Source organism: Cynocephalus volans, chromosome 1 (genome assembly GCF_027409185.1).
Source record: "Cynocephalus volans isolate mCynVol1 chromosome 1, mCynVol1.pri, whole genome shotgun sequence".
Lineage (NCBI taxonomy): Eukaryota > Metazoa > Chordata > Mammalia > Dermoptera > Cynocephalidae > Cynocephalus > Cynocephalus volans.
The window spans coordinates 65619193-65646438 of NC_084460.1; the positions used below are offsets into that span (position 1 = coordinate 65619193).

Sequence of the window (27246 nt, forward strand, 5' to 3'; positions counted from 1 at the left end):
CTGCATTTCCAAACGCCCAAGACTTGGCGGGTCCGAGGGCAGCTGACGCTGAAGAGCCGGGACCGCCCCTGTGGCAGGGCTCGTCGCGAAGGGAAGGAACCGCTGCTCTCTCGGCGGGGCGCGATGCGGGTTCCGCCCGTCGTCCTCTCCACAAGTGAGCTCAGCGCGCGGGGTCCCCAAGGATGGGACAAATGCTCGGGAAGGGGAGGAGGTTCCGCCCGGCGCCCCCTCCCCACGTGAGCACAGCTCAAGAGAGGCAGTCCGCAGTGAGGGTGCGGAGACGGGGGGGCAGGTAGTGGTATGTGTCCGGCGCCCTCTGCTCCTGTGAGCTCAGCCCGAGAAGTCCGCGGGGAGGGTACGGATGTCGGGGCGGGGGGATGGTGTTTGCTCAGCGCCTCCTCCCGAAGGGTGCGGAGAGGTGGGTCGCTCTGGGGGTGGGGTAACTTTTGCTCCCGCATCCCCACCCACGCGTGCGCAGCCCGGCCGGGGGAAGGGGGGCAGGCGGCCACGTGGCCTCGCAGGAATGCGCGGGCGCGAGGGCGGGGCGCGTCTGAGAAACGGACAGGTATGGCGGCCAATGGGCACCCGGTGTGGCTTGGGCTCACCAATCACAGCATGGTGGGTGGAGCCGGCCGCCCAGGGCGGGAGGGGCCGAGGGCATCCCGGTCGCAGAACTGACGGGGGGCCAGGGACGGAAGGTGGACGCGGGACGGTGGAGACTTCTGCCGCGTCCTGGCAGCCCGCGGTGAGTGCGGGCTTGTGGGCTGGCGGGCGGTGGGTCTTTTGGACACGGCCCGCCCCCGGGTCCACTCGCAGGATTTCTTGTTTCCTTTAAAAGTTGCATTTCTGGTCAGCTTCTCCGAAATAACTAAACCTGCCCCGAGGGTTGCGGGGCAACTCGGGGTGTCCCCGTCCCTGGGCACAGACAGCGCAGGGAGCAGCCCCCCAACTTACGTAGGGGTCCCTGTCCCCAGGCACAGACAGCGCAGGGAGCAGCTCCCCAACTCCAGCGGTGTGTCCCGTCGCCAGGCACGGACAGCACAGTGAGCAGCCCCCAACTTCAGTGGGTGTCCCAGTTTCCAGAGGATAACGATAATGGGGCCAAGGCTCTAGGGAGCTCAGGAATGTGCAGGAGAGACCCTCCAGGCTCAGGCCTGGGGATCTGGAATGAACCCGCACCCCACTGAAGTTGTATGAGAAATAAGTTGAGTTGTTTATATGGGGGGTAGTAATTTATGTTTTTCTAAGGCGGCAAAATAACTTGATCCACTGTAGGATGAAGATAACTTCTGTTTTAAAGAACACCGACATGTCTATTCCCTGTACCCAACAGTCCACCATTGCTCAAGACACTGAAGTGGATTTGAGCAGATCTTTAGGGTAGCAGGTGCCTTACTTGTCACCACTTGGCCCCGTACTTTCCTCTTTCTGGGACCCTATGTTGTGAATGTAAAGATCTACGTAAATGTCTCAGCTTTTAATAAGATGTCAAAGTTCCCAGGAAGCAGTAGACATACTTGGTGCAATCTAATATTTATTTCAATTGCTAATTTTTGGTAGAGGTAAAAAATTTCATTAACTCAACACACCATGGGGGTATTCTTTTCTGTAACTGTCAATAGTCTAGATTTTGTGCAAGAGGTACATAGTTTCCCTACAGCAGGAACGTTGCAAAGGACAACATTTTCACCGCTTGCTTATTGTTAAAAATATGTTTTAAACACCTGTTTTATAGAAAATAACTTTTATTAGAAAAGAAAGATGATTATTGAGGTTTACACTTCGTATATTTTTAAAAATATACTTTGCTTCTCTAAATCTAAGCATTTATTTGAATGACTTTAGTGGCCAACATCCGCAGTTACGTACACAGGAACTTTTTATAGTCAGGACTTTCCTGATTTCATGTCAGTAAGGAAAGTCATTTGTATATTGTGCTATTTACTAAATTTGTCATCTTGGTATTTGGATGTGCTGCATGTCTCTGCAATTTTTGCGTGGTGAAGTTAGAAGAAATCTTTGGAAATTCTTCTAGATAAGAGACATTCTGGTAGTGTGAAGGGGCGTGGCAGCAGGGCCCTGGGTTGAGTTCTGGAACTATTTGCCTGACCGTCTGTGAGTCAGTCATCTCACAGGACTTCAGTTTGCTCACTTATGAAATTGCTGTAAGGCAATATATATGAAAATGCTCCTTAAACTAAAAAGTTTTGTGTGAATTAGAGCAACATGAAAATGCAGCAGTTGCATTAGGCTGTATTATTCTGTGAATAATAGTACAAAACAGTTATTATGATAAAAACTAAAAAGCCTCCGTTATGTGATACACCTTCCTTTTATTGCACAATCCATAATGGAAAGGACACAGTGAAAAACTGGGATCTGGATATACTCGCAGCATCTTAATGTTTTATTCATACATTGTTTATAGTTTACCTGGGTAGAAAGGAAAGTGGAGCGAAAGAAGACAGTAGGGAAAGGTAGCTATTAATCATTTATGAGCTAGAATTACAGCTCTCTTCATTAGCCGAGCCTTCTTGGGGAGTAATTTTGGAAGAATGAAGGGGACACAGTCTGGAGAGCTTTGCAGTGGAAAAGCGTGTTCTAGGTCCAGGCAAAGTGACAAGGATTAGAGAGGCGAGAGCAGAAGGTAGACGGGCCATGATCACGTTCTGCCGGAGGGCTTGGGGTGGGCAAGCAGGGTGTGGCCCGTGTGATGGTGACAGAGGTGAGCAGTGAGCGGGCCCTGCCTGAGCCGCAGCCCCAGGTCTGTGTGCAGAGAGGCAGGGTGACCTGTGAGAACAGGTGCGGGGGGACACTAGGAAAAGGCACTGCTGCCAGCCCTTGTCCCTCACACACACCTCCTCTCATGATCTCCCTCCAGGCTCCAGTTCTGCCTTTTCAAATTTGCTGGGCCTGGACATTTGTTTTTGCTTCTTTATTTCTTTGTTTTTGTGTGTGAATTTTCAAAAATTTGATGATAAAAATGACCATTTTTACTACTGTCAGTGTTATTCTTTTTCTCCTATCTTTGCCATTTCCTGCTTTTCTTTATACATTAATGTGTACCTGTTAGTAGAAAGAGCTATCTGTGGGTTGTTGATATTTTATATTTTTATTAAACAATGTGAAAAGATGTAAAATATTTTAAAAAAATTTTTAGGTTTAAAGTTATTTTCTTCCAGGGGTCGCTTTCTGATACGAGAAATGATCTTTTATAGTAAAATATGATGTCAAAAGCTGTGGCCATCGTGCGTTAGAGCGATGGAGAACATGTGTATGTAAAATTGTTTATTAGCACCTGAATAGACATGTGGCACTCCTGTACGGAAGTAGGTCTGGCTAAGTCAGCGTTCTGCAAAGGTGCTGTTACCTGCTCAGCCCTTTCTAGACTGCAGAATCTTGACAACAGTCAATCACTTGGACCTCTTGAACTTGAGATTTTATGAAGAAAAAGGGGATGGTTGTGAGCCCGCACACACACTCTGTTGATAACTACATATAGCAAAGGAACTTTTCAAAACAAGGTGTGTGGTGGTCCTCGAAGTCAGGGCTTTGCCTCATGTGCTGAGGTTATGTTCTCTGTTCTTGTCATGGGCCAGGGGCATGTTGTCTAGCTGTTGGGAGCAGATCCTTACAATCAGATGTTATTATTTATCTTAAGGAAGCAATATGGACATTCACTTTGAAATATAAATACTGAAAGGAGAACTTCAAAGTCAAACATATACACGATTTTTGAACTTCTCCCGTCTCTCGTTGGTGTAGATAATTAATAGCTGACTATATAAGAAAGGCCAAGGACTTATGTACTTTGGTAAAAATGTGCTATGCACTCTTACTGTTTTATTCAATTATTTGCTTTACTTTTTCTGAAAAAAAAAAAGTAATGATTTCAGTTTGGGTTCTAATTTTCTTTAAGGAACATGAAAAAAAGTTGAAAGAGCATTATGTATGCTAAAGTGGTCTTCAGTGCCTGTTTGAGTAGAAGTTTCAAGCTAAGTGTTGAAGGCCTTGGTTTCTGGAAACGATGTGTGTACAGTCAGGGTCTCCAACACATCTTGGCAGTTGGCGGGTCCACCTGATCAGGCCATACTCTGCCTCGCTTCAACTGTGGCTCAAACACGTGCCCTGTGGCTCACACACTTGCTGAGCGGTCCCATCAGGATACTTGTGAGGGCCAGCATGGACACAATGCAGGGAATTCCAGAGGTCGTGATGATCACATCTCTGAAGCTCAATATGTTTTTGCGTGAGAAGCACTGAACTACCAAGGAAGGAATTTGGTGGGTCTTTTTCCTCTGCGTGTGTGCAGGTCTGAGCCTGGCTGCGTCAGTTGGATCCAACAAGTGGGATGTTGCTGAGGCCATGCTTGTGGGCTGCCTTTCTGTGTGGGCTAGGCCAGCTTGCTCCCCAGGGCACAACTCACCCCTGGCCCTGGCCAGCCCCCTTGCTGTAGAAGTGATAAGAAAGTTGATTCATGCTTTGTTCTCAAGCGCTTGACTCAGCAGGTCTGTGGGCAGCAACCCACACTGGGCAGCACTGTCCATGTCCAGCCCGCTGCCTGCTCCGTCAAAGAGGCTTTGGCTTCGTGTCGTTTGCGTGGGCTCTGTGCATTCAGCCACCAGAAGCCCTTCTTGCAGAGTGATTTTGAAGAGAATTCCTGTCTCTGAAAGCTCTTGTCCTGTGTTATGTAGAATAGGTCACTTTTCAGTTGGCACTGAAGTCTCATGCCATTGGGTTCTAAGGACTGCAGAGAGACACAATTCTCCATTTATGGTCCAGGGTCTGAAGTAGAAGAATGCGCAGCACAGCCTAGGGGAGCCTGCTGGGATGGCCACAGGCTCTGCTCCTGGACTAACGTTTAGACATGCCTGCCTCTTCACATGAGTTCACAGGAAGGAATGGAAGGTGCAGCATTTTGCCAGATGATGACGATATTTGGGAAACTAATAATAGGTAGTTGTAGCAGAGAGGAGAGATTTATGTTTTCCAGCACGTTCAGTCTCCACAGTAATCTCTGCCAGTAGTAGGAGGGCTGAAGTTGGAACTCTGCTCTCACTTGCTGTAAAGATCCTTTTCCGTTCTCCATTATGCCTGCAGGAGCGGGGACCAGCAGAGCATGAAGGGGAGGGAAGGAAGCTGTGTGCATTTACCGGTCATCATGGAAGAGTTCTAGTTTCATACATAAGCACGTTTCGCAGATGGCTCATTCTCCTGTAGGGCTCAGGTGGTTGTCGTTGGTGGGTGCCCCTTTCCTGAGCATGCCTACTATCTGGCATCCTGGCTATGAGAAGCTTCCTGGGGCTGTGGGAAAGCCTGTGAATACCTTTTCAGTCACTTGAGGTCTCAGTTTCTCCCCTCAGATTTAATGCCATTTTCTTATGTTTTGTGACCATACTTTTAAAAAAATAACTTTCAAAAAATAAGAACAGCCTTTTCACAAATGGGAAAATGTACCTATGGTCACAGGAGAAGCAGGGACATAGTTCTGACAAATCTGGAAATGATCTATTATTGGATGGGTATTTAGTGAACACCTGCTAAGTGCTAAGTACTAAGTGTTCTTAGGTCCCAAGACAAGGCAGTGGACAGCGTGGGCTGAAGTCCTTGTTTTTGTGGGGCTGACATCCTTGTGTTTTGGCAAGATTACATGTAAGATTTGTGGTAATTTATGTAAGGAGATGTACTTGCAAAGTTAAAGCAGGACACAAGGCTAGGAGGTGCTGGGGGCAGGGGCTTACAGTTTAAATGGCCAGGTAGGGCCTTACTAAGAAGGGGATAATTGTGTAATTGTGTGAAGAGTGGAGGAGATGAGTGATCAAGCTGAGCTGATATTTGCAGCAAGAGCATCTGGACAGAAGGAACAGCACATGCAAAGGCCTGAGGTGGGGGTGTGCCAGTCATGTCCAAAGAGCAGCAAGAAGGTCAGTGGCTGCAGTGCTGTAAGTGAAGGGGAGAGTGGACTTTCTGTCATCAAGGCACCAGAGTATGACAGAAATCCATGGAAGGTCAGTGTGACAGAAGCCATGGAGGGTCAGTGTGACAGAAAGCCACGGAGGGTGTTGAGCATTTCTGACTCGTGTTTTAATAGGGTCATCCTCTATTCGTTGTTGAGAATGGACTGTAAAGATGGTGAGATCAAGGCAGGGAAGCCAGTTGTGTGACTTTTGTAAAAGTGGCCAAAGACGTGGCTGAGGTCAGGTAGCTGTGGAGGTAGGTTGACCTGGTCATCCAATTATAATGTATTTTGTAGGGTGTGTTTTGTAGGTAGAGCTCACAGGATTTGCCAATTGATTAGGTAATGCATTTGAGAGAAAGGGAGGAACGGTGGATGACTCCCAAACTGTGTTTTGTTTTGTTCTGAGCAAGTGGAAGAGTGAGGTTTCTGGCAGGAAAAGAGCTGCAGAGTCTTAGACGTCCTTACGCGAGGTGCCTGTTCACCGTGTGGGTGGTAGAGCAGTTCGCACAGGCAGCTCGCTTAGCAGTGTGTCATTCGGAGGAGGTTTACAGGCGTCCAGGGAGGCATTTAAGCCTGCCAGGCTGGTTGAGATCACCAAAGAAGAGGGTAGAACCATGTGAGAAAAGAGGTCCCAGGACTGGCTCTGGGGCCATCTGGAGCTTGGATAGGACACATGCAAAAAGAACTTGGTGTCCTGAGACCGAGCAAAGAAAGAGGTGGGGGAAAGAGGGAGTATCAGGTCCTGTTGAGAAACTGTTGAGCCCTGAGCACCAGACACTGGATGTGGCTTTGTGCAAGTCATTGATGAGGGGGCAAGGGCAGTTTGCTGAGGGCCGTCAGGGACAGTGGGGGTGAAGGTCCCAGGGAGCTGGCTCAGAGAATGAGTGGAAAGAGAGTGGAGCTGGCGAGCGTGTTGCTCCCTTCCCTTCTCTGAGCTGGTGTTCTGCTCAGCACCCACCTGCTCCAGGTGTGGGCTGACAGCACCCTGGGCTGTGAGCCACCTGGAGGCCTCCAGAGGCCTATTGACCAGGGTGCCACTCTGGGAATGTCACTGCAGAGCGAGGGCTTTGTTCTGCCTGATGGAAGTGAACCTGGCACTTGGGCCTATGTGTGTCGCAGAACCTGGTGCTCGCTGGCCTCACACCCAGTGGAGTGGCCTGTGGTAGTCCAGCCGAGGCACCAGCATGGTTTTGGGCCAGTGTCCTCCAGGGTCACTTCTAGTGTTCTTTTGTGGAATTTGTGGCCCACCACGCTACAAATCCTGTGGGCCAAGGGCAAGAAGGAGGGATGAATACCCTGGGACACCCACAGTTAGGACCCCCATGAACAGAGGCTGTGGTGCCTGCCACCATGTTAGTGTAGACTGTCCATGCCTGGGAACCAAGGAGTAATGCATGACCTCTCATGTGGACAGGGATAATTGCCTGGCTTGCCGTGAGGAGCCATGGCTACTCCTCCCCAATGTGGGCAGAAGTGGAGAAGGGGCCAGGACTCGCTGTGTGGCCCATGGAGCTATTTTGTACAGTAATAACTGTGTGTGGACAGTTGCAGCAACCACAGTCCAAAAACGGGCAGAGCAGCTAAGCACCCTGATTAGTGGAGTTCTGACAGTGAAAAGTGCATGTGGGCATATAGATACGTGTGTGAATTTGTTAGATTTTACTGATATGAAGGATCATGCAATTTGCAAATAACACAAGCAGTAACCTATTGTAAATCCTGTGTAGCCAGTTGATTCTCACAGAGGGTTTTTGAAGTTTTTTTTTTTTTTTTGGCCAAACTCCAAGGATGTCCATAGCCCATCTGTGGTTTCAATTTAATATGATTTGACAAATGGAGTTATGTCCCAATCCACTTCTCTCAAATAAATTTGGTGCCATGAAATTGGATATGTGGTCTGTTGTTAAGCTCTCACCCTTCTACAAGTTATATTCATGAAAGTGAAACCTCTCTCAGCTTCAGCGGTACATATACTGAGACTTCACTTGTGCCTTAATGACAGGAGGCATTTCTTTCCTTTTTTTTTTTTTTTTTTTTTTCAGAAAAATAATTTATTGACTTTCTTTTTTTTTTTCAATTTTTATTTTTATTTTTATTTTTTCTTTGGTAATGAGATTTTTTAAAAAATTTATTTATTTATTTATTTATTTATTTTTAATTTTATTTTGTCGATATACATTGTGGCTGATTATTGCTCCCCATCACCAAAACCTCCCTCCCTTCTCCCTCCCCCCTCCCCCCCAACAATGTCCAGAGGCATTTCTTTCCTGAATCAGATAATAGTTTTAGAATAATGAAGGAGCAATACTTTATTAATTTTCTGTGCTATTCACAATGTGACAGTTGTGGACACATTGCACTTTTGAGTTTAATCTGCGTTCACAGTTTATCCATCACTTTCTTAAGTCTAGGCAATCAACAAAACAATAAATCAAGCTCTTATTTGTAGCATTTGCCACAAACCTGCCTACCACAGCTGATGGGACTCCACCAGCCTGATGTCACTGAGTTCAGTGTGTGGGGCTAGGTGAGCAGGAGCCACCGTCATATAACGTTTCCACCAGACAGATACAGAGGACCTGACAACCTCAGCCTGTAGGTAACAGAGGCATGTAGCAAGACAATTAGAAGATGATGAGTTCTGAGTATTTATTCCCTTTGTTTTCAGTATAACTTAAATGTATTTTTCATTAAGCATAATTTAATACATCTTTATAAAATATAAATTAGTGTGATGTGATGAATAAAATAAAGCGAGGTTAAAATCTGTTATTAAGTGTAACTTATTGGCATGTAGTAGTGGCCATGTCTAACAACCTGCTGTTAGTGGCCAGCCCTGTCACACAACTCAGTCATGTTGGGGATGAAGGAAGGTCTGGGCTGTCGACACCAGACACGTGGCCTTGACCACCTACAGCGCTGGACAAGGGCGAGGAGCCCCTGGATGTGGTGACTGGGTTATACTTGGTCTACCCTGTTGGGTCCACCACCTCGAGGCCTCTGTGCTCCACTGGACTTGCATGTGTGTTGAAGTCATCAGGAAGCCTGTGGGGCACCACTGGGGAGAAGGGCAGGGGTCAGAGGCCACATCTAAGAGATGGGGGAGTCCCCCAGGGGTCGATGTGAGGGGAAGTGGGGCGGCCCTGGGAGATGGGAGTCAGAGCTCGGGCAGGGGAGCGAGAGGCAGGAGACTCCTGCTGCACTCCAGAGAGCACACCCGCCCTCGAGAGGCTGCAGGAAGCTGAGTCCTCCGGCGTGAGAGCCAGTGGTGACGGTGATGGGACCAGTGACATGAAAGGCCCAGCGTGCGGAGGGGTGTGAAGATGGGGAGTTGGGGCTGGCAGCTGGTCAGCGCTGAGCACTGTCCTGTGGGTCTGCACGTACCCTTCTTGGACGCCTGGCGAATTGTGTTTTGTTACGACGATTTTCTGATAGACAGCAGGTGGTGTTTTCCAGTTCTCTCCAAGGTTCCCTATGGGCCAGAGGCCCTGAGTTGGGAAATGGGGTAGCACGTGGGGTCAGAGTTAGGAGAGGATTCCCCGGCTGGCCTGGCCTCGCCTCCTATGGGGACCTACACAAGCAGGGATGAGGACATGGGAGCTTCATTCCACCTGGTTAGTGTTGGTGGGAGTGGGTGTCTCACCAGGAGCCTGCGGAATTCGGGGGCTTCCTCCTGACTGTTGAGTTGGAGGGCAGAGATGGGTGGAGTGTGGTCTTAATCCACACATGGGGTGGGGACCCACTGGACCCATGCTTATGGTGGCCACCAAAGGGGCCCTCTGTGGTGCAAGTCACTGCTCTGGTTTCCGTGACAGTTTAACAAGCTTCAAGGGATGTTGTAGATGCAGTAAGGTGAAGGCGGGTGAGGACAGCCCTGCTGCACAGGGTTGTGTTGAGGGTCACATTCAACAGCTCTCATGGCATCTTTGCCCAGGGCCTGCAGCAACCTCTACTGCATCCCCTGAGACCCTGGCGCTGCCTCCTTCTTGTCATCCTTGTCATAGCCTTGGAGCCCCTCCTGGGGATGCCCACCTCCCCTCTGACTCCTCCCTGACTCCACATCCGCCCCAGATCAACACCCTCCCCAAGGTTTAGGCCATGACCTGGATGGGGCGACCAGGCTGTCACCACTCATGTCCCAGTAGCCAGTCCCTGTGGGCCGCAGGGGCTGTCACTTCCTTCCCTGGCACTTTCCAGCCTGGTCGCTCTCCTTTCCTGCAGATCTCAGCTCCTGGGTCACTTCTTCAGGACGCTCTTCTGTCAGAGGGAATCTTACCTGGACCTTGTGTGCCTCAGTCTCTCCAAAGCCAGGAGAGTTCTCACCAGGTGTGAGGACTTTATGCCCCCTTTCCTCCTAGGGGAATGTGACCCCCAGAGCAGGGACCTCCTCAGGCCACTCAGCAAATGCAGGAAAGACTGTAGCACCAGGGATTTTCTCAAATACTTAAATTCCCTGGCCTTAATGTCTTGTCTGTGAATGTGACTTTTCTTTTCTTTTTTTATTTTGTGGCTGGCCCGCACAGGGAACGAATATAAAAGTGACTTTTGAAAGTTTGAAGGAAATTTATATGTGAGATTGTTTGGCATGCCCCTGCGACCAGCCAGGAACTGGGAGGGCAAATGTTTCCTTTCTTTCCTGTCCTGCTTGCCCCTGCCTGGCTAACTCACTATTTGGGATGATTTGGTTTGACTCTCAGCCCTGTGCCTCTTGCTCTGCATCCCTGGTGAAATCACAAACTTCTGCTTTTCTGTTCTGTGCCTTTTCCTTTGACTGAACCTGACCTGGCCTGGGAAGTTGCAGAGAGGGTGGACAGAAGACAGGGACACCAAGCTAAGGGGCTAGCTCAAGAATGTATCAGAGAAAAGGTGTGGGCACTTGGTGGTGTTAATGGAGGTGTCTAGGGACTATTCCCTTAGTGAGTAACTATTTACATACTGTCTTATGAATATAATGTCCCAATTAATGGTGAAAATTCTCAAAGACATGGCCAAGTAAAGATAAAATTAACTTACCTAAAAGTCCTGGTATGTGTTGAGAACATGAAGTAATTGTAATTTTGTCTAGGTGGTTTGAATGGGAACACATTCTCAGACTGGATCGTTTGATTGGGCATGACCGCATATGTGTGCATTTGGAAGCAAAGGCTTCTTAGGTTTCCAGGAAAGGTGTTGGTTTTGTGGCGAAATATTTGTCTTGGTAAATTGATCTTCAAACAGCAATGGGACAGTTTGTCTATTGAGCTCTGGACAGGTGGATCAGTACTGGTGCTGACCTGGCCCTTAGGGGTACGTTGGGCCCACAGGACTGCAGTGTGCAGAAACGGGGTGTTGCTGGATTCTGGAGAGAGAATTAACACGGACAGCAAGCAGTCCAGTCAGCTCTGTAGTTGGGGCAGGGAGCTCTGGCTGTACCTAGCAGCTGGCTGCCTTCCTGTCCATCCCCTCCTTCCACAAGTAGGTTTTGAAAGCTGACCATGTGTAAGGAAAATAAAAAAATGGTCAGACTCCCTCAGCTGTTCAGAATCTTGCTGAACACGGCCTAGTCTGTTTGATGTAAATGTGTTAATTGCGCACGTGTGCCCAGGTATTCCTTGGCTATTGTCTGATGTAATTGCACGTGTGTACCCAGCTGTTCTTTGGTTATCTGGCTTGCACTCAGGTGTCCCTCGGTTATCTGATTTTATAAAGGACAAACGGCTCTGATCCACAGGGCGGCTGCTACTGGTTACCTGAGCTCGCACTCCGAATAAAGCCTATCAACTTTACCAATGGCTCCCAGGATCTTTCCAGTTGCCTAGCTTGTGACCTGTATATGAGGGGTCTGTGGCCTAGTCTTCACAAAATGGGTTTGAGGGGTCTGTGACCCAGCCTGACAATGGGTGTAGGGAAAGTGAAGATAAATGGTCAGGATCCCTCAAGGGGTTCTGAATCTTGCTGAGCATTTCATGTAAATAAGCACGTGTGCCCAGGTGTTTATTGGTTATTGTCTAATGTATTTGTGCATGTGCACCCAGGTGTCCTGGGTTATTGACTTAAGTATAAAGAACAAGCTCCTCTACTCCACAGGGCCTCTCCACCCACGGGGGGCGGTCATTACTGCTGCTGGAGGCTGTTGCCCCAAGCTGTTGCTGCCAGGGCTCCCAGGATCCCCCAAGAGGCCACCACCACTGCTGCCACTGCGGGATCTACTGTGAGCTGCTGCTGCTGCTGCTACCGCTGCTGAGGAAGCTGAGGACTGAGCTTATGTCATCTGCCAGTGGCTCCTGGGGTCTTTCCCAATTACCTAGCTCATGGACCTGTACATGAGGTGTCTGGTGACCCAGCCGGGCCTGTCATAGGTCTGTGACTCAGTCTGTACAGTGGGTTTGAAGGGTCTGAGCCCTAGCCTGACAATGGGTTTTTGAAGGGTCTGTGACCCAGCCCAACACCGCATGTCAGGTGCATTTCTGGGTTGTTATTCCTTATGAGTAGGCCCTGAATAAACAGTATGTGTTTTTTCACCTCTGTAAGCATGCAGATTGTGGCTGGAGCATTAGCCAAGGCCCTTTGCATTGGTTCTTTTGGATCCACGGGTGCAACAGCAGCATTCATAGGGAGTAGTGTTTGTAGGGAGGACTGCTGTGTCCTAACAAGGATACAGTCCATGGTGCAGACTCAGACAGTCCCCTGCTGGTCTTGGGGCCGGAGGGGCTCAGTCTGCTGCCTCCCCACCATTGCAGGAACCTGGAGGGCAGAGAGGGGGACGTTGAAAAACCAGCCCCAAGGCCAAGGAATACACAAGTCCCCACCCCTCCTGTGCTGAGCATGGCTGAGGAAGAAATGAAGAAGAGCATTGCTCTGGGACAGCCCTGCCCACAGGCGTCCCACAGCAGCACTGTGATCATTGCCATCAGTGTTGTGGCTGGGGTGTGGAGGCACACACAGGTGTGGAGCCTTGTTTAGGTGGGAAGTGGTGAGGCCAGAGAAGAATCTGGACAGATGAGCTCCTGAGTCCAAGCTCCCAGCCCTCTATTACATTTCTCTGTGTTATGGACCTTGGTCACGATGTCTTATCTTCCTCATATTCAGGAGCTTGGTTGTCTGTGTAATTTCTTTAGGTCTTTCCAGCCTGGGCTCCTTCTCATCACCTCAGCGTTCTTCCGGGACATCCACCATCAAGATGTCCTTGCAAATCTAGACAGATGGTGAAGGAGGCTAAAATCATCCTTGGAGTAAAGATTGAGGTGTATTTCCATGATACTGTAAAAACTAGTGACCTGGGGAGTTCAGTAGCCACACTGTACTCTGTAAACAGTTGTAAAATGGAGCCTCAGAGTCTAAGCACACGTGTCACGAAGCAGTCCTTCAGGGCTCAGTGTCTCTGGGCTCCTTCTTTGACCCAATGTGTCATCTTATTGTTTAAAACCACAATCCAAACGCACAATGAAATCTTTCATTAAGATGCTTAAATTAGAAAATGGCAGCAATAATAAAAACAAAGGCCCGCAGCCCATACTGGCATTATCTCATGTTGCATCATGTTGCACGGTGATGGGAATAGACTGTTTTGAAACTGGAGTCTGGTCTGTGCCCCCAGGGCAGGTAGAGTGGTTCCACCCCAGCCCCTCCCTGGAAAATGCTGTCTGCAAAATGCAGATGAGTCACTCAGGGGAGTTGTCAGCATTTGGGTTGATGATACTGGAAGATTGCATAGAGAAGAAACAGACTCTAGACCCACCTGGGTTCGAGGGAAGTAGGATGTTCTGGTGGAGTCTGAAGGTCCCAGGGTGCAGAAACTTCAGAGAATGAATTATGGACCTACAGGTGTCTGTGAGGTCCAGAAACAAAATCATGTGTTAGTGCGTCTGCCCCTTAGAGTTTCCTTCTCAGGATTGCAGTTTTCTGCAGACACTAATTTTGAATAGAAGAAAGTTCCAGAGCATTCTGTAATCTGTCTGCCTGACACTCACCCAGTGATCAGACATCCCAGCTGTGTAGCCAGAGGCCTGGGTTCCGTTCCACCTCGTCACTTAGCAGCTATAGAACCACAACCTTTTTAGTGGCTATAGAACCACTAGCTTGTTGATCTTGTTAGTAGCTGTGGAACCTCGAGCTTGCTGTGACCCTCCTGGTGCCTCAGCTTCCTCATCTGTAAAGTAGAAATAGTAATGTATGCTTTCTCCGTAGTGTGGATTAAACTGAGCCAATGTATGGAAAGAGTATGTATGCCGGAAGAGTTCCTGGCATACTGTAAGTGCTGTATGAGAGTTAGCTACTGTTTTTAAAAGGATCAGGCATAAGAGTAAAACTCAAGCATATTCTTTTATTTTGTCCCAGTTTTTATTATTGGGAAAATGAGAAATCAATTTGACTCTATTTTTATGCATTTTAAGTAGAGAAATAAATAGCATTGATGATATTCTTACAGTTTAGTTTAAAAAGAAGTTTGAAAAGGCGTAAACAATAGTTCTCTTAAGGCACAGAAAGCTGTGTGGGTGTGAGATCCAGGATGCTTGCACGTTTGTAATTCTTGAGCAAATGCCAGGCAGCACCATGACTAGTTTTGTCCGCTAACAGGAAGGATATCTTTTTTTGGCCCTTCTTACCTCATAGACAAGCAGAATGGATTGAGATCATGCAAGGTGAGCACGATAGGCAAGTTTTGCTTTTCTCTAAAGCCTGAGGATGCCTCTGGCTATGCTGGGCTCTGTTCCTCACTCATGTAATTAAATCCCTTAGAGCTTCTTTAGGGAATTTTCAGCCTCTGAGAAAGTGGAGAAGATCCACGTCACTAGTCAGTGATGAGAACTCAGAAAAATGAAGAAAGTGCTCTTTACTGTCACAGATGTTCCTTTCTTTCTGTTTCCTTTCAAGGCTGCAGAGTTCAGAGCATTTGTTTATTGTCTTGTGTTTGTGCTGCGGACATGTCTTCGTCTCTCCTATTCTCCGAGGTCTTTGTCCACCTTGGAAGGACAGGGCACAGGGCTGGGGCCCACTGGAGGAGGCTGAGGACACCTTCCAGTGTACCTTTCCCTAACTATACCCACTACCCCTGCAGCAACACCGATGTGGTAAATGGAGTTGCCCTGGCTCCAGTATTTCATCAAGAGATGAATTAACATGAACTCTTAAAGGATGCCTGAATATGCATTTGAGCATCTTTGATTTTCTTTCTTGGGAGATGAGATAGCCAGAGAAAGTGTCCCCTTCCAGTGTACTTCTGTGGCTGCCTGGGGGACACCCGGGCCTGTCTCACACCCGCATCGTGTCCTTTCTTTCCTGCAACCTCCCACATCCACCCCTCCTGGAAGAAGCCGCCTGCTGCTGCTTCTCGGTGGCAGCAGTGCATAGCCTCTCCAGTGTCCTGCTGTGCGTGCACAGGCCTTCCCCTAGGTCCCCTCCACACCAGAACGCATTATGCTCATTGTAGAACCTACACGGTTCTTCCACCCCCAGTAGGTGTCCCGTGAATGTTTGTTGACTGAAACAGACATTTCAGGTTTTGTCACCAGTGCCTTAGAGCCAGTGTCGTTCTCTCTTCCCGCTGCATCAGATCATCAGAAGCACTGAAGTCATCCAGCTCACACGCGGCCCCTTCTCTCTGAGCATTCCTTCTGCTTTGACCGTGGCAGTCTCAGCATGTCTGCCTTAAATTGGAAACTAAGCTTCTATCCCAGAGGGTAAATTTCTGTGCTCCTTCTGTTGACATGATTATTTGTTGTATAAAATCCGTGTGGTGAGAGTGGGGGCAGAAGCTGCATGTGGATGAATATGGCACCAGTATTAGTGGCTCCTGCCGGCACTGAAGTGGAGGTGTCACAGCTGGCACTGTGGAGTGTTTGCTGTGTTAGGCTTTGCGCCAGGTGCTTGTCCTCATTACCTGTGCTAAGACATTTTACCCGGCAGTAGCACTCTAAGATAGCTGTTGTGACTGTCCATGAATTCCAGGTAAAGAATTGTGGCACAGAGAGACTGGGTGACTTGCCCAGGGCTCCCTGGCTGGCAGGGGAAGAGCAGAAAAGGACCAGAGATTCCAGCCCTCACAATCTGGGCTCAGCATCTGGGCTCTCAGGCTCTAGCATCAGACACCTGCCCTCAGGTGTATTTCTTTGGCTTTCCAAGTTGTAGTTTCATTTGAAAATAATAACAGTACCCACTTCTTGGAGTTGTGATGGTGATTACACTATTAACAAATGAGGCAGTTGTGGCATGCCAGAAGGAGAGCCACTGCTGAGGGTGAATTCCCAGTGCAGGTTAAGCTGTTTGTGTGTTTGTTGGTGAATTGACATGAAGCTTAGGAACTGAGACTACAAGATGCCTAGTGATGAGCCAGGTGCTCAGGGCAGGTGTTTGAGCCGGATTCTCAGCACCCTTGAGGGCGAGACAGAGGGACCAGAAGGCCACACACTCCAGGCAGAGAATGCAGGCAAGGGGCTGAGAAAGCAGAAGGTTTTGCATCCCATGGGTGCACCTGGGCTTGGTGGACAGGAGCCCTCTGTGTCCCAGCCAGTGAGGGACTTCGCACAAGTAATACCAGCTCATCTTAATTTGCCATCTAAAATGCCAAAACGAACAGGCAATTCTGTTAATTAGGTTAAAAGAATTGGCTAGGCTGGCTTGGTATCCTAGGTGTGCTGCAGACAAAGTCCAGAGCTTTGCCCTCTGGTCTTTTCCCATCCTGTTCTCCTCGTTGAAGAGCACGTGAGGCCAGTGGTCACCCCAGGCATGGGCAGGCTGCAGTGGCGGAGGAGATGTTGGGGTACAGGTGACGCTCATGGGCTATTGCTGTCTCTGTGTCCCTTTGTGCTTTTCCTCCATGTAGCAAGGGCTTGGTTTGTGATATTGGATCAGAGGCAGTTGGAAAAGTTCCCTGAGAAAAGTTTGCTTTTCATCTGATCATTCTGGCGGAGCCAGGGCAGGTGTTTGGTCTCAGCATGAGTCAAAAGGAAATCAGCAGGATGGCCGCCTCGAGAGCTAGGAAGTAGCCTTCTCATAACTTACTCTCAAACTCGGTTTTTCTTATAGCACGTGGGGAAACAAGAAGTGTAGAAAAGAAAAAAAAGAAAACCAGGCATTTGGAGATCCAGCCTATGCTTGAGAATTTAGTTTCATGCTTACTCAAAAGGAGTTTAAAAAATGGTCAAATTTGTTCTTAATACTGAACAAGCCTTTATTAAAACCTGTTAAAGTTTGAGTTGAAAGAAGAGGAAGAAAAATTTAACTTATCTGTTGATTTCTCCCCTTGGAATATGTTATGAAACTAAGCAAAGAATTAAAGCGGCGTAGGGTTTGGAGAGGTCTGACTAGTGAATCTAAGTTGCAAAATTAACTCCTGGCTGCAATTCAAGGTGAAGTCAAGCTGACACTGAGATCTCTTTGTTTTGTTTTTCTGTTTAACGTTATTTCAAGGGAGAGTTACAAGTATTTGTGACTAATAGGTGGTAAGTTCTTTAGTGATAGCTATTAATGACAGTTAACTTTCTCCTTTTTGCAGGGTGTGGCACTACATGACTAATGTCGGAATCCTGCTGACGGTCACCAGTTGTAATGCTCTTAATCCTGGTCGGGATGTCAATTGTAGATCTACTTGATTACGCCAGTTGTTGGGCTCTTTCTACCTGCCCATAATCCTGCACCAACTGGGCCAACTGCTGAGCTAGGGCTGGGTCTGGAGCTCACAGACCCCTCAAGCCCATTCACAGACTGGGTCACAAACCCTTCACACGCCAGGCTGGGTCCCCAGACCCCTCCCACACAGGTCTATGAGCTAGGTAACTGGCAAACAGGTCCTTGGAAGCCGTAGGTTGGAAAGCATGGCCACTTGGTGTGGCAGCAGCCACCTGAGGCAGTAAACTTCAGCCAAAATCGCGGCACTGCATAGGTGCACTAACTCTGCCCACACACAACCTGTCACAGCAAATGCTTGGCAAGATTTTGAACATCAGGGGTGCTGACCGTTCTCCTATATTTTCCCAACACAGGGTTATCTATAGCGAGCCCTGTACATGTTGAGGGAACGTTTCTCCACTGAAACGTGATAAGTAATGTCTCTCATTCTTGCAGGGGCTCCCGTTCTCTTAACAAAACCGAGGAGAGGGCTTCGGAAGCTGCAGCATGGACCAGCGAGAGACACCTCCCCCCACTCCTGAAGGTAATGGACACCTCCTCAGTGGAGGTGTCGTCCCTGGTGGATCATGGTGTGTTAGGCTGTTGCTTTGCCTCCCACAGATTTGTCACCCCTTTTCCCCTGGGTGATGGAGCTGCCAAATATTACTCAAAGCCCATCTCTTCTGAGCAGTGAGAAGCCCCCAAAAGGGGTTAATCTCCTGGAACCCTCAAGAGAGAGGCATTCGTTCCATTTGGGAAATTAACCATGAATTGGGGTTCTCTTCCCACATTTATTCTCCAGAACAAGAAGTTACAGAAAGAGAACATAGGTGGGTTTTTGCTAAGTACAGTTTAACAAGTTTAACAATAGAAGCTAGTAACATTCAGTAAGGTGACATTCTATAATGCAATTTGCAACAAAACCTTGATTTTAGCAAACATTCTCTTCTTACAGCAATTTCCCAGTATCTTTACATATAAATCAATAACCTGTCTGTCTTTGAGCCAGCAGTCTTGCTGTGTTAGGATTCTTTATCTTACCACAGAGATTATATAGCCTGGGGAAAATTTCCTGTCCTTTAGGTCAATATTTGAAACTGCAAGGCTTTGGAAAACCAGGCCCTGTGAAGTACATTTGTTTCATGCATACTTCACATTAGGCTCTTATCCAGGGCTTTTGGAATCACTAAATTTTTGGTGAGTGGGATGTGGGTAGGGGTGAGAGTTTCTCAGGGAGAAAGATAAAGTTCTGAGTGGGATACTGAGGGGACATGAGCTTTGCGTCCCCACTCTCTTACACATGCTTCACCTTGGGAGTGTCCTGGGTGAGTCTTTTGTCTTCCACACACAGTTGCCCATAATGCAGGAGCATGACCTGTTGTCAGCAACTAGAATTGTCTTGAGGTTTACCTTAACCTATTCCAATAAAAGATGGAATCGGAGGGGGGAGGTTGTTCAAGACTAGAAGACTTGCTACTTCATAGGCTACATTTAGGCTTGAAAAACCCACGGCTTGCCCAGGGTTCTGCCATGACCACCCAGCGTCTCCAGGGTCCCACCACAGACCACCCAGCGTCTCCAGGGTTCCTCCATGACCACGCAGCATCTCCAGGCCCTGAGTGGAGCTCAGGGCAGCTTCCTTTTCTGCTTCCTTCCTGTTGGCAGCTCAGGGACAGGTGCAGACCTTCTTTATCCATGTGCTCAATAAGTAGAGACCATGTGGAGGGAGGGGCCACCTAGTACAGTTTCCTATTTGTGGTCCCCTCCACAGCGTCCCACAGTGTAGAAGTAGGAGGGTGTGAGCTGGCATGTCCACAGTATGTCATCTACAGTCTTCTTCTTGCCCTTGGGAAACCTGGCCTGTGTTCTCATGGTGTCAGCTGGACCACACAGACCTGGTGTAGGACAGCAAGTTCAGAAGCCATATGAGGGTCATCAAGCCACGAAGATCTGGAAATCAGTCCGTGCAGGTTCAGAGTCTAGTTTGTGGTGTTGGTCCTCCCTGTCTGCTGTGTCCATTAAGTGGATGATCTGGGTCCTCAGAGGTTATAATTGGGTCAGAAAAGAGGAGCCTGCAGGAAATCCATTCCTTAGGTGAACCACGGACGAGAGAAGCCATAAATCACCAATGCATGATAAACTGTACAGACTGAAGGATCCCATGGTGAGGAGAGGCCACCCCAGAAATCGCCAGTGGCCCTGGCTACCTGTTTAAAGATTTTCCTGCACATCTTTCACCAGAGGCTGTGAAGTCACACATGAATATTTACCTTTTAGACTTTTCTGGAGCTGTAAGACCCCATGTAAGCATGGAATATGAGAATTCAAAGCTGACATTCTGTTCTTATTTCTGCTTCTAAAGGGTTGCTTAGGGCAGGTCCCCTCATCTCTTTGGGCCCAGGTCTCACTAGCCTTGATGCACATTCTCACTGGAGGTTCATTCATGTGTAATTGTTGGCATTTAGGGTCTGCCAGACTAGATCTTTGATTGCTTTAATTGAAAATGAGAGAGAGAGCAAAATCTTTCACTACTCTTTCATCCCTGTCAAATGAGATGATGCCCAAATGACACATGGGCAGTGCATGTCCTCCTGTGGACTCACCACGTGGAGCAGCTTGCCGCAAACCACAGATCTGTGTCTGGGACCTGCCTTCCAGCTGATGAGTGAGCTTACAGATTGAGTATGCTTCAAAAATGTAAGGCATGAAGGCTGAGAGTGCTTTCTGGGTGGTTGTTGCTTGTGAGTGATATGTAAATTCTGCCTTAGATGTCTTTGTGTTCGGGAAGGGGCCTGTGCTAGTCTCTGCTCTCCATGTAAGGCACCTACTCTAGACAGACTATGAAGGTGAAAGGAGATTCTCCCTATTTCCAAAGCGGCCCACTGAGAGAGTAGAGTACTGTCCACTTAACTAAGACGTCTGGAGAGGTGGGCGCCTCGCTCAGAGCTGCTATCCCTTAAGAGTCCCCTTCCCTCCCTCTCTTCTTTCTTTTTGCATTTCACTGAAATAAGCAGTCGTCTGATGTTTTCCTGATTTGAAGGCGGGTGGGTACCAGTCATGTGATCACGTGTGACGTTTCCTGTTTCTGCTCCCTACCTCTCATGCACGTATAAGATGGGGAAAAATGATTATAGTACTTTGAAGTCCTCAGGAGATAGTTGCAGTTGTTGAGGCAAAAGTTGAAAATAAAAGAAGGGCCCAGGAAGCTCTTTCTACAGACAAGTATTTAGGAATATGATGACACAGGACTGTTTAAAATCTGATGGCAAATGTGTGCTTCCTCCTGCCGTGTTTTGTCTGCTATTCTTAAAGAAGACTGAAGCTTGCCATTCTCTCATTAAATGTCTCTGGTGTTCGTTGACTGTGGTCTTCAGCGTGGCCAGTGTCTGGTCTCCTGAGCTGCCTTGACAATACCACCACCTGGATTGGCTGAAATGCCCACCCATTCTCAGTCTTCATGTGACTAGAATCTGCTTCTGCACTAGGTCTTGGGCAGTAAAGGTACTTCCATATGGTGCTTTGTTTCGGCAGTTGTGCTGATTAGCCTGGGGGTGAGGCCTCCAGGAATGAGAGTTGATGGCCAGATGCTCAGAGCACTGAGAGTCCAAGAAGGAGCTCGAGAATGAAAGGTTCTGATGGAGACAGGATTGGAGGACTGTGAGCTTGGCCACCTTGTTCACTGCAAGGGTGATGAGTGCCCCTTCACCTGAGTCTGGCTGCTGTCCCGTGGCCCGCCACCCCTCCTCCTGCCATCAAGGCCAGGCCTGTCTTCTTTGCCTGGGTCTGACTTGCCTTTTGTGCTCCAGGCCAGCAGTCCTTGCCAGGATGGCTTTGGGCCAGTGCCCTCCCTGATCCAGTTGAAAGCCTGGGTCTCTGGTAGCTGGAGACTAGCTCTAGGCTACAGGAAATTGGAAATCCCCACAACTGCCTGCTATTAACATTTCACTCAGAAAAGTGTCCTCTGGGGAGCCCATGCATGGCAAGATCCTGGGAGGTTTGGAGGTGCTGAAGAGGCCAGCTGCTGCTGTATTGGTGGGACAGAGAATAAGGTTACGTTTTCTTGGGCAAATGGCTGCTTTCTGGCTGGCAGCTGGGGAGTGTGACTTTTGATTTTGGTGTAGAAGACTACAATTTAAAAATAATACTATAGCTCAAAAATTGTGACAGTGATGCTTTCGTGACTTTCTAGTTAATTAACTTTTGTGACAATTAAAAATGGAGATAATGGCCTGGTGTCATTTTGGGGTGATTGAGTGATATTTTAATGATAATTTCCCCCATTATTAAGTAAAACTATTCATTTACAAATTACCCATATTCTTACTTCTTACCACCACTCTGACACAATCGGTGCTTGTGTTTTGGATCATTACTTTTCTGTTTTTTTCCTAATATTTCTTTTCTCCGTAATTGCAGTCATTGGATATATATTTTTTTATTGTTGATTGTTAATTTTTATATCCTGCTTTAAAATTTTTACAAGTGTCTTCTATGTTACTTCATAATTATTATTTTCAATGACCGCATAACATTCTGTCAGCTATATTATTTTATATGTTCGGGGGGGGGGAGGTAAGTCTTTATTCTGCAACCATCTTTACCTTTGATCAGGTACCTGTGCCTCTATAGAAACTTCCTTGTCCGAAGGTCATATCGTCACAAGGTGAAGTATTTGAGAGGTAGCACTGCAGAGCAGGAACGATCTTGGCCTTCAGGGTACCACTGCTTGGGTTTGAATGTTGGCTCCCCTGTGTGTGAGCTGATGGCCTTGAGCAGGTTCTGTGGTCTCTCGGAGCTTCAGTTTCATTAATGAGGAGTGAGGACTTAAGAGTTAACATCTATAGAGTACTTAGAATCAAAGGTGGCCTATTAGCACTTAACAAATCAATTTAGAAGATGATCTGGGATTTTTTTTTTTTTTTTTAAATCACGTTAGTGAAAGAAAGTGAGCCGAGATGCCAGGTACCGTTCAAACTTTATTAAAGAAAGAAATCTGCCAGGCTGTACTCAAAATGGAGGACAGCCTGGGGCTGCCCGGAAAATGGGGGCAGCCCCAACAATGGGTTTGCGAGAGTTTATATTAGCTTTTGGGCACGAAATGTATGGGGGAAGGGACCATTAGATTGATGTAACTGGGTGGAGAACTGCGCTGATGAAGAAGCTGGAAAGTTGTTTCTAAGTCAGGAGGCTTCTCTAAAGGGAAGGGGGGAGAGGTTTGGTGCTGGAGTGGAAGACGAGGCCAGCGGCTATTTCGTGCTGGTGCTTATTGTGTACACAATGGCGCCGGCCACGTCCAAAATCCATCATTCCTCCCTCTTAAGTATAGGAAAAAGGGAAAAAGGGCAGAGGTCTCATTCTTCTGAAGCTACTTCCTGCTGGAGAAAGGTGAACATACGGAAAAAATAAAAGATTTAGGTTGCCGGGTATTGGTTTTGTGTGGGAGGCTGTATTCCTCTGGGGAAGGGTCGCTGATTCCAAGGGACTGATATCCTCCTTGCAGGAGCAATTCGGTGACCTTTTGGTTGGTGAAAGCTTGCATACATTCCTGCAAGAAATTAGAGAAACACCAAAAGAGACAGGAGCCAAAAAGTAGGATGAGACACACACAGTTAGGGGTCCTAGTAGGGGCATAAGCCAGGGTATCCAGGTGTTTAGTGAAATGGTTTAAGTTGTTTTGGATCACCCCAGACTCATTTACGTAATAACAGCATTCCTCCCCCAAGAAGAGGCAGGTGCCTTCCTTCTCAGCTGTGAGGAAGTAAAGGGCCCAATGGTTCTGTAAAGCAAATGTCACGAGTGAGGTGACCTGTCACTGGAGGGAGGAGATGCTATCTATGCTTAGTTCTGAGAGTTTTTGATAGAATTGAGAGGTAGTAGCAGGGCCCGCTATGCCAGTTCCAGTTGCAGGAAGGATCCCTGCCCCAATTAAAAAGGTACAATTAGTGCCCTACGGGAGCAGGGGCACTTCCTGAGAGGGGGGACCGAAGTTAGTCCCAGTCCCGTCTCTATCTCTCCATCTTTCTGGAGGGTGATGTTAGGGATGAGCCAGACGAATATGCAAGCCAAACGAATATGCAAGAAATTGTGTTATGGGGCAGGCAGCAGGATAACGTAGTTTTACAAAGGAAATGTATTTCAGTTTTAGGGCATGGATGAGGAGTGGGTAAGTGAGTGCTAGCGTTTGGTGGTGTTAATGAGGCACAGTGTGGGCAGGCCCTGCATAACGCTGACAGTCCCCACTGAGGGGAGATTAGAGGAAAGTGAAGAGACATTTGTGGAAACATTGTGGTCTGCATCGACAGGGAGGGGGGTGACCACAAAAAGTTTCTCGCAAAGTGGGAGACAGATGAGTCACTTGGGGACCAGTCTGATTCACTGAGGACTGCATCTTCCCTGTGGACCTGGAACATCCATGTTCCAGGTAAGGGGGAGCATTGAGATAGGAGGAAAAACACAAGAAGGATGCAAAGGGTTAGGGAGCCAAAAGAGTTTAAAGGGCACATTGCCACAATGAAATTGCTAAGAAGCATCCTACCAGTAGGAGGTAAAGCAGTGCCAGGAGAAATCTTCCTATAATGTTACAATCTTTTGGTGCAGCTGCTGCCAATCTTGTAGCAAGTACTAGAACAGATAGTATAATAGTAGCTCTTGTGTGAAGGATGTGAAGTGGGCCTGCAAGTGTGAGAGGATAATCATGGGGGGGGGGGGGGGAGATCATCCTTCTTTTGGGATTGGGGGGAGAGTGGAGGTCCTGGAGATTTTCAGCTTTGTGGGTCCTAAAATGGACGAAGTGTGAGGAGATTTTGGGTTGGGGGTTGAGCAGGGGGACACCTGTGGCTTGGTGTTAACAAATTTTTGGGTAAAGTCTCAGGTGCTAGTTTTACCAAGGATAAGTGATACCAGGTGGCCTTTCTTAGTACTTTTACTGCCATGGGGGTGGTGAGAGGGGCTTTGGCATTCGGGTTTTAATATACACTAGCTGTCCTGGGCTCAGTTTAAAGTCTGAGGGGGTAGTGGGGAAAGGATGAGATAATAGAAGGTTGGCCTGTTCCCAAAGAAGATTCCTAATGAGCAAAAGAGTAGGGAGATACTGGCCTAAAGGCGATGAGCTGGAAGGGAGAGGTGTGAGAGTGAAGGGCCTACCATACACTAGTTCGAGGGGACTGAGGCCTGTGGGCTTGCGGGGGGCAGCCCATAGGCGAATGAGCGACTGGTTGGGAGGCCAAAACGAGGGATGATTTCTGAGGTGAGAGCATGCGTTACTGCTGTGGCATCCTCTGAAGTGCAGGGAAAAGCCTCAGGGCAACCTGAAAAGGTATATACTAATGTTAGAAGATAGTGTGTCCTTTTGTGGGGAGAGTAATATAAGGGCTGAAGAAGATGTAATAGGAGTTCATAGCCTATATGAACTGAATTATGGAAATCTAAAAGGATTTGCTTAGCTTGTATAATAGGGAGGACATAGCAACTGGAGAAAGTATACCAGTTGTCCTTTCTCTGTGCCCCCCCAACTGTTGAAGGTTTTGTATTTCTTGGAGTGTGTATTGGGATAAGGGCATAGAGTCCATGAGAAGGACCTGAGCAGGAGAGGAAGAGTAGGGGCCTGGTGATTGAGCAGCCTGTTTTGCAGTTAGATCTGCCAGTTTGTTTCCCTGGGCTATGGGGTCGTTGGAGATTTGGTGTTCTCTGCAGTGTATAACCCCAGCCTCCTTTGGGAGTTGTGCAGCCTCAGTATATTGTGTTAGATTTACTATGGCATAACCTGCCCAGGGTACGGGCGTGGAGGTGGCACTCCCATCTGTAAACCATGTAATGGGATGTGGGGAGATGTGTGGAAAGGGATTGAGAAAGAGGTCTAAAGCCTCCATGCAATTGTGTTCTAAGGGTCATGAATGTTTTGGGATGAGAGTGGCTGGATTTTAAGAGATGGCAAGGTTTAAAGGAGAACTGGGCGTTTTCAATGAAAGTAAAGTGAATAAGTTGTAGGCAGGAAAGGGAGAGAATGGACTTGGTCTTATGGCTGAGAAAGTCTTGACAGTTTGTTTAAGAGTTAGTTTAGAGCTTTCTTATGTTAAAAGGGTGGCTGCCACCAAGACCTGTAAATAGGGGCACACTCTCAAGATGTGATATCTAGTTATTTAGAGAGGTATGTAACCGGGGAGAAAATATCTCCTGCCTTTTGTCCCCAAACCCTGACTGCCAATCTTTGGGTTTTGGTGCCGTATAGGATAAAAGGATGAGATAGGTTTGAGAGAGAGAGAGCTGGGGCTGCAAGGAGAGCGGCTTTTAATCACTGAAAGAGAGAATGAATGGGCTGTGTGGGATCTAAGGGAATGGCAGGATCCCCTTTGGCTGCCCCATAAAGTGGTTTTGTAGCACGTCAAAGTTAGGAATCCATAGGCGAAGATGACCTGCAAGCCCAAGAAAAAGGATTTCACCCTTTGTGGTAGGAATAGGGAGTTCAGAAACTAGACTCTTGAACTGAAAGAGAAGAAGTTTGGGCCTTGCTGGGGACACTCGATATCCCCCGGAGTCCAGGAAATTAAGGAGAGCAACAGTGTGGGCCTGCGAATCCTCATAGGAGGGGCTACAAAGGAGGAGGTCATCCACATATTGTATTAAAGTGCTAGAGGTTGGGGGAAGTTCAGAGAAGTCTTGAGCTAAGGCCAGGCCAAAGAAGTGGGGGCTATCCCGAAACCCCTGAGGTAGTACTGTCCAGGTGAGTTGTTGGGAACGATGTGTGTCATAATTAGTCCTGTATTAAACGGTATGAGCCATTAGGCTTTATAACCGGAAGGATGGGTGTATTAAAAGGTGAGCAGGTGCCATGAGAGATGAGAAGAAAGGAGTTTGTGTATGACAGGTTTTAAGCCTATTAGGTGTTTGTTAGCGATGGGGTATTGTGAGACATTAGGGAACAAAGAGGGGTTCAGCAATGTAACAAGGATAGGGGAATGGTGTGTAGCGATGGAGGGAGAAGAAGTGTCCCATACTAGAGATTAACCTTGTCTGAAGGGGAGGGGAAGGTGGAAGCCTCAGGGGCCACGTCTGGGTGCAGCCTCTCACAGGAGTATTGCAGCTGGAGTTAAAGTGTTTAGGGTAAGAGTAGCTTTGAATTTGAAAAGAATGTCCAGTCCCAGTAAGGGGGTTGGGCATTGAGGCATTATTAAGAATTTGTGTGTGAATTGGGTGTGATGTAGGGTGCAGGAAAGGGGTTTGAGTGATCTGTGGGTGGTATTCTGATCCCGTGACCCCTACTATTATGATAGAGGATGGGGTTGTTGGTCCTGCATACTTAGGAAGGGTAAAGTAAATGGCCCCTGTATCAATGACAAAAGAGATCGGCTTACCTGCTAGGAGGCAAGTTACTGTGGGCTCATGTGTGGTGATCTCCATGGGGGGCCTCAGGCCCTGGGCATCATCAGTCCTCCTCTTGGGCAAAGCCAAGAAGCTCCTGGACAAAGCCGAGAAGCTCCGGTAGGGATGGCTGTGAAGCCAAAGGCCCATGCCGAGTGGCCCGGCTGACTGCATTTGAAGCAGTTGTTGGGTGGCTTGCCCCTAGAGGCAGCCAGCTTTGGAGTATGTGAGCCACGGGTGGCATTAGCCAGGAGCTGGTATTTGGCCTGATCTCTTTTATAGTTATTTGAATATCGGGCTGATTAGGTAATGAGATGAGAATGTAAGAGGGCCATGCCTGCAGG

General features: G+C 47.9%; 1 protein-coding gene across 4 annotated transcripts in view; it reads left to right on the forward strand.

Annotated features, from left to right (window-relative positions):
• Positions 1 to 681: 681 nt before the first annotated feature.
• Positions 682 to 27246, forward strand: part of ARHGEF10 (Rho guanine nucleotide exchange factor 10) — a 152778-nt gene continuing 126213 nt past the window's right edge. For all 4 annotated transcript variants that reach the window (XM_063090107.1, XM_063090094.1, XM_063090100.1 and 1 more), the window contains exons 1-2: positions 682 to 745; positions 18002 to 18089. In XM_063090107.1, the coding sequence (XP_062946177.1) occupies positions 18053 to 18089 (37 nt within the window). In that variant the 5' untranslated portion in view covers positions 682 to 745; positions 18002 to 18052. The remainder of the gene's footprint in view (positions 746 to 18001; positions 18090 to 27246) is intronic.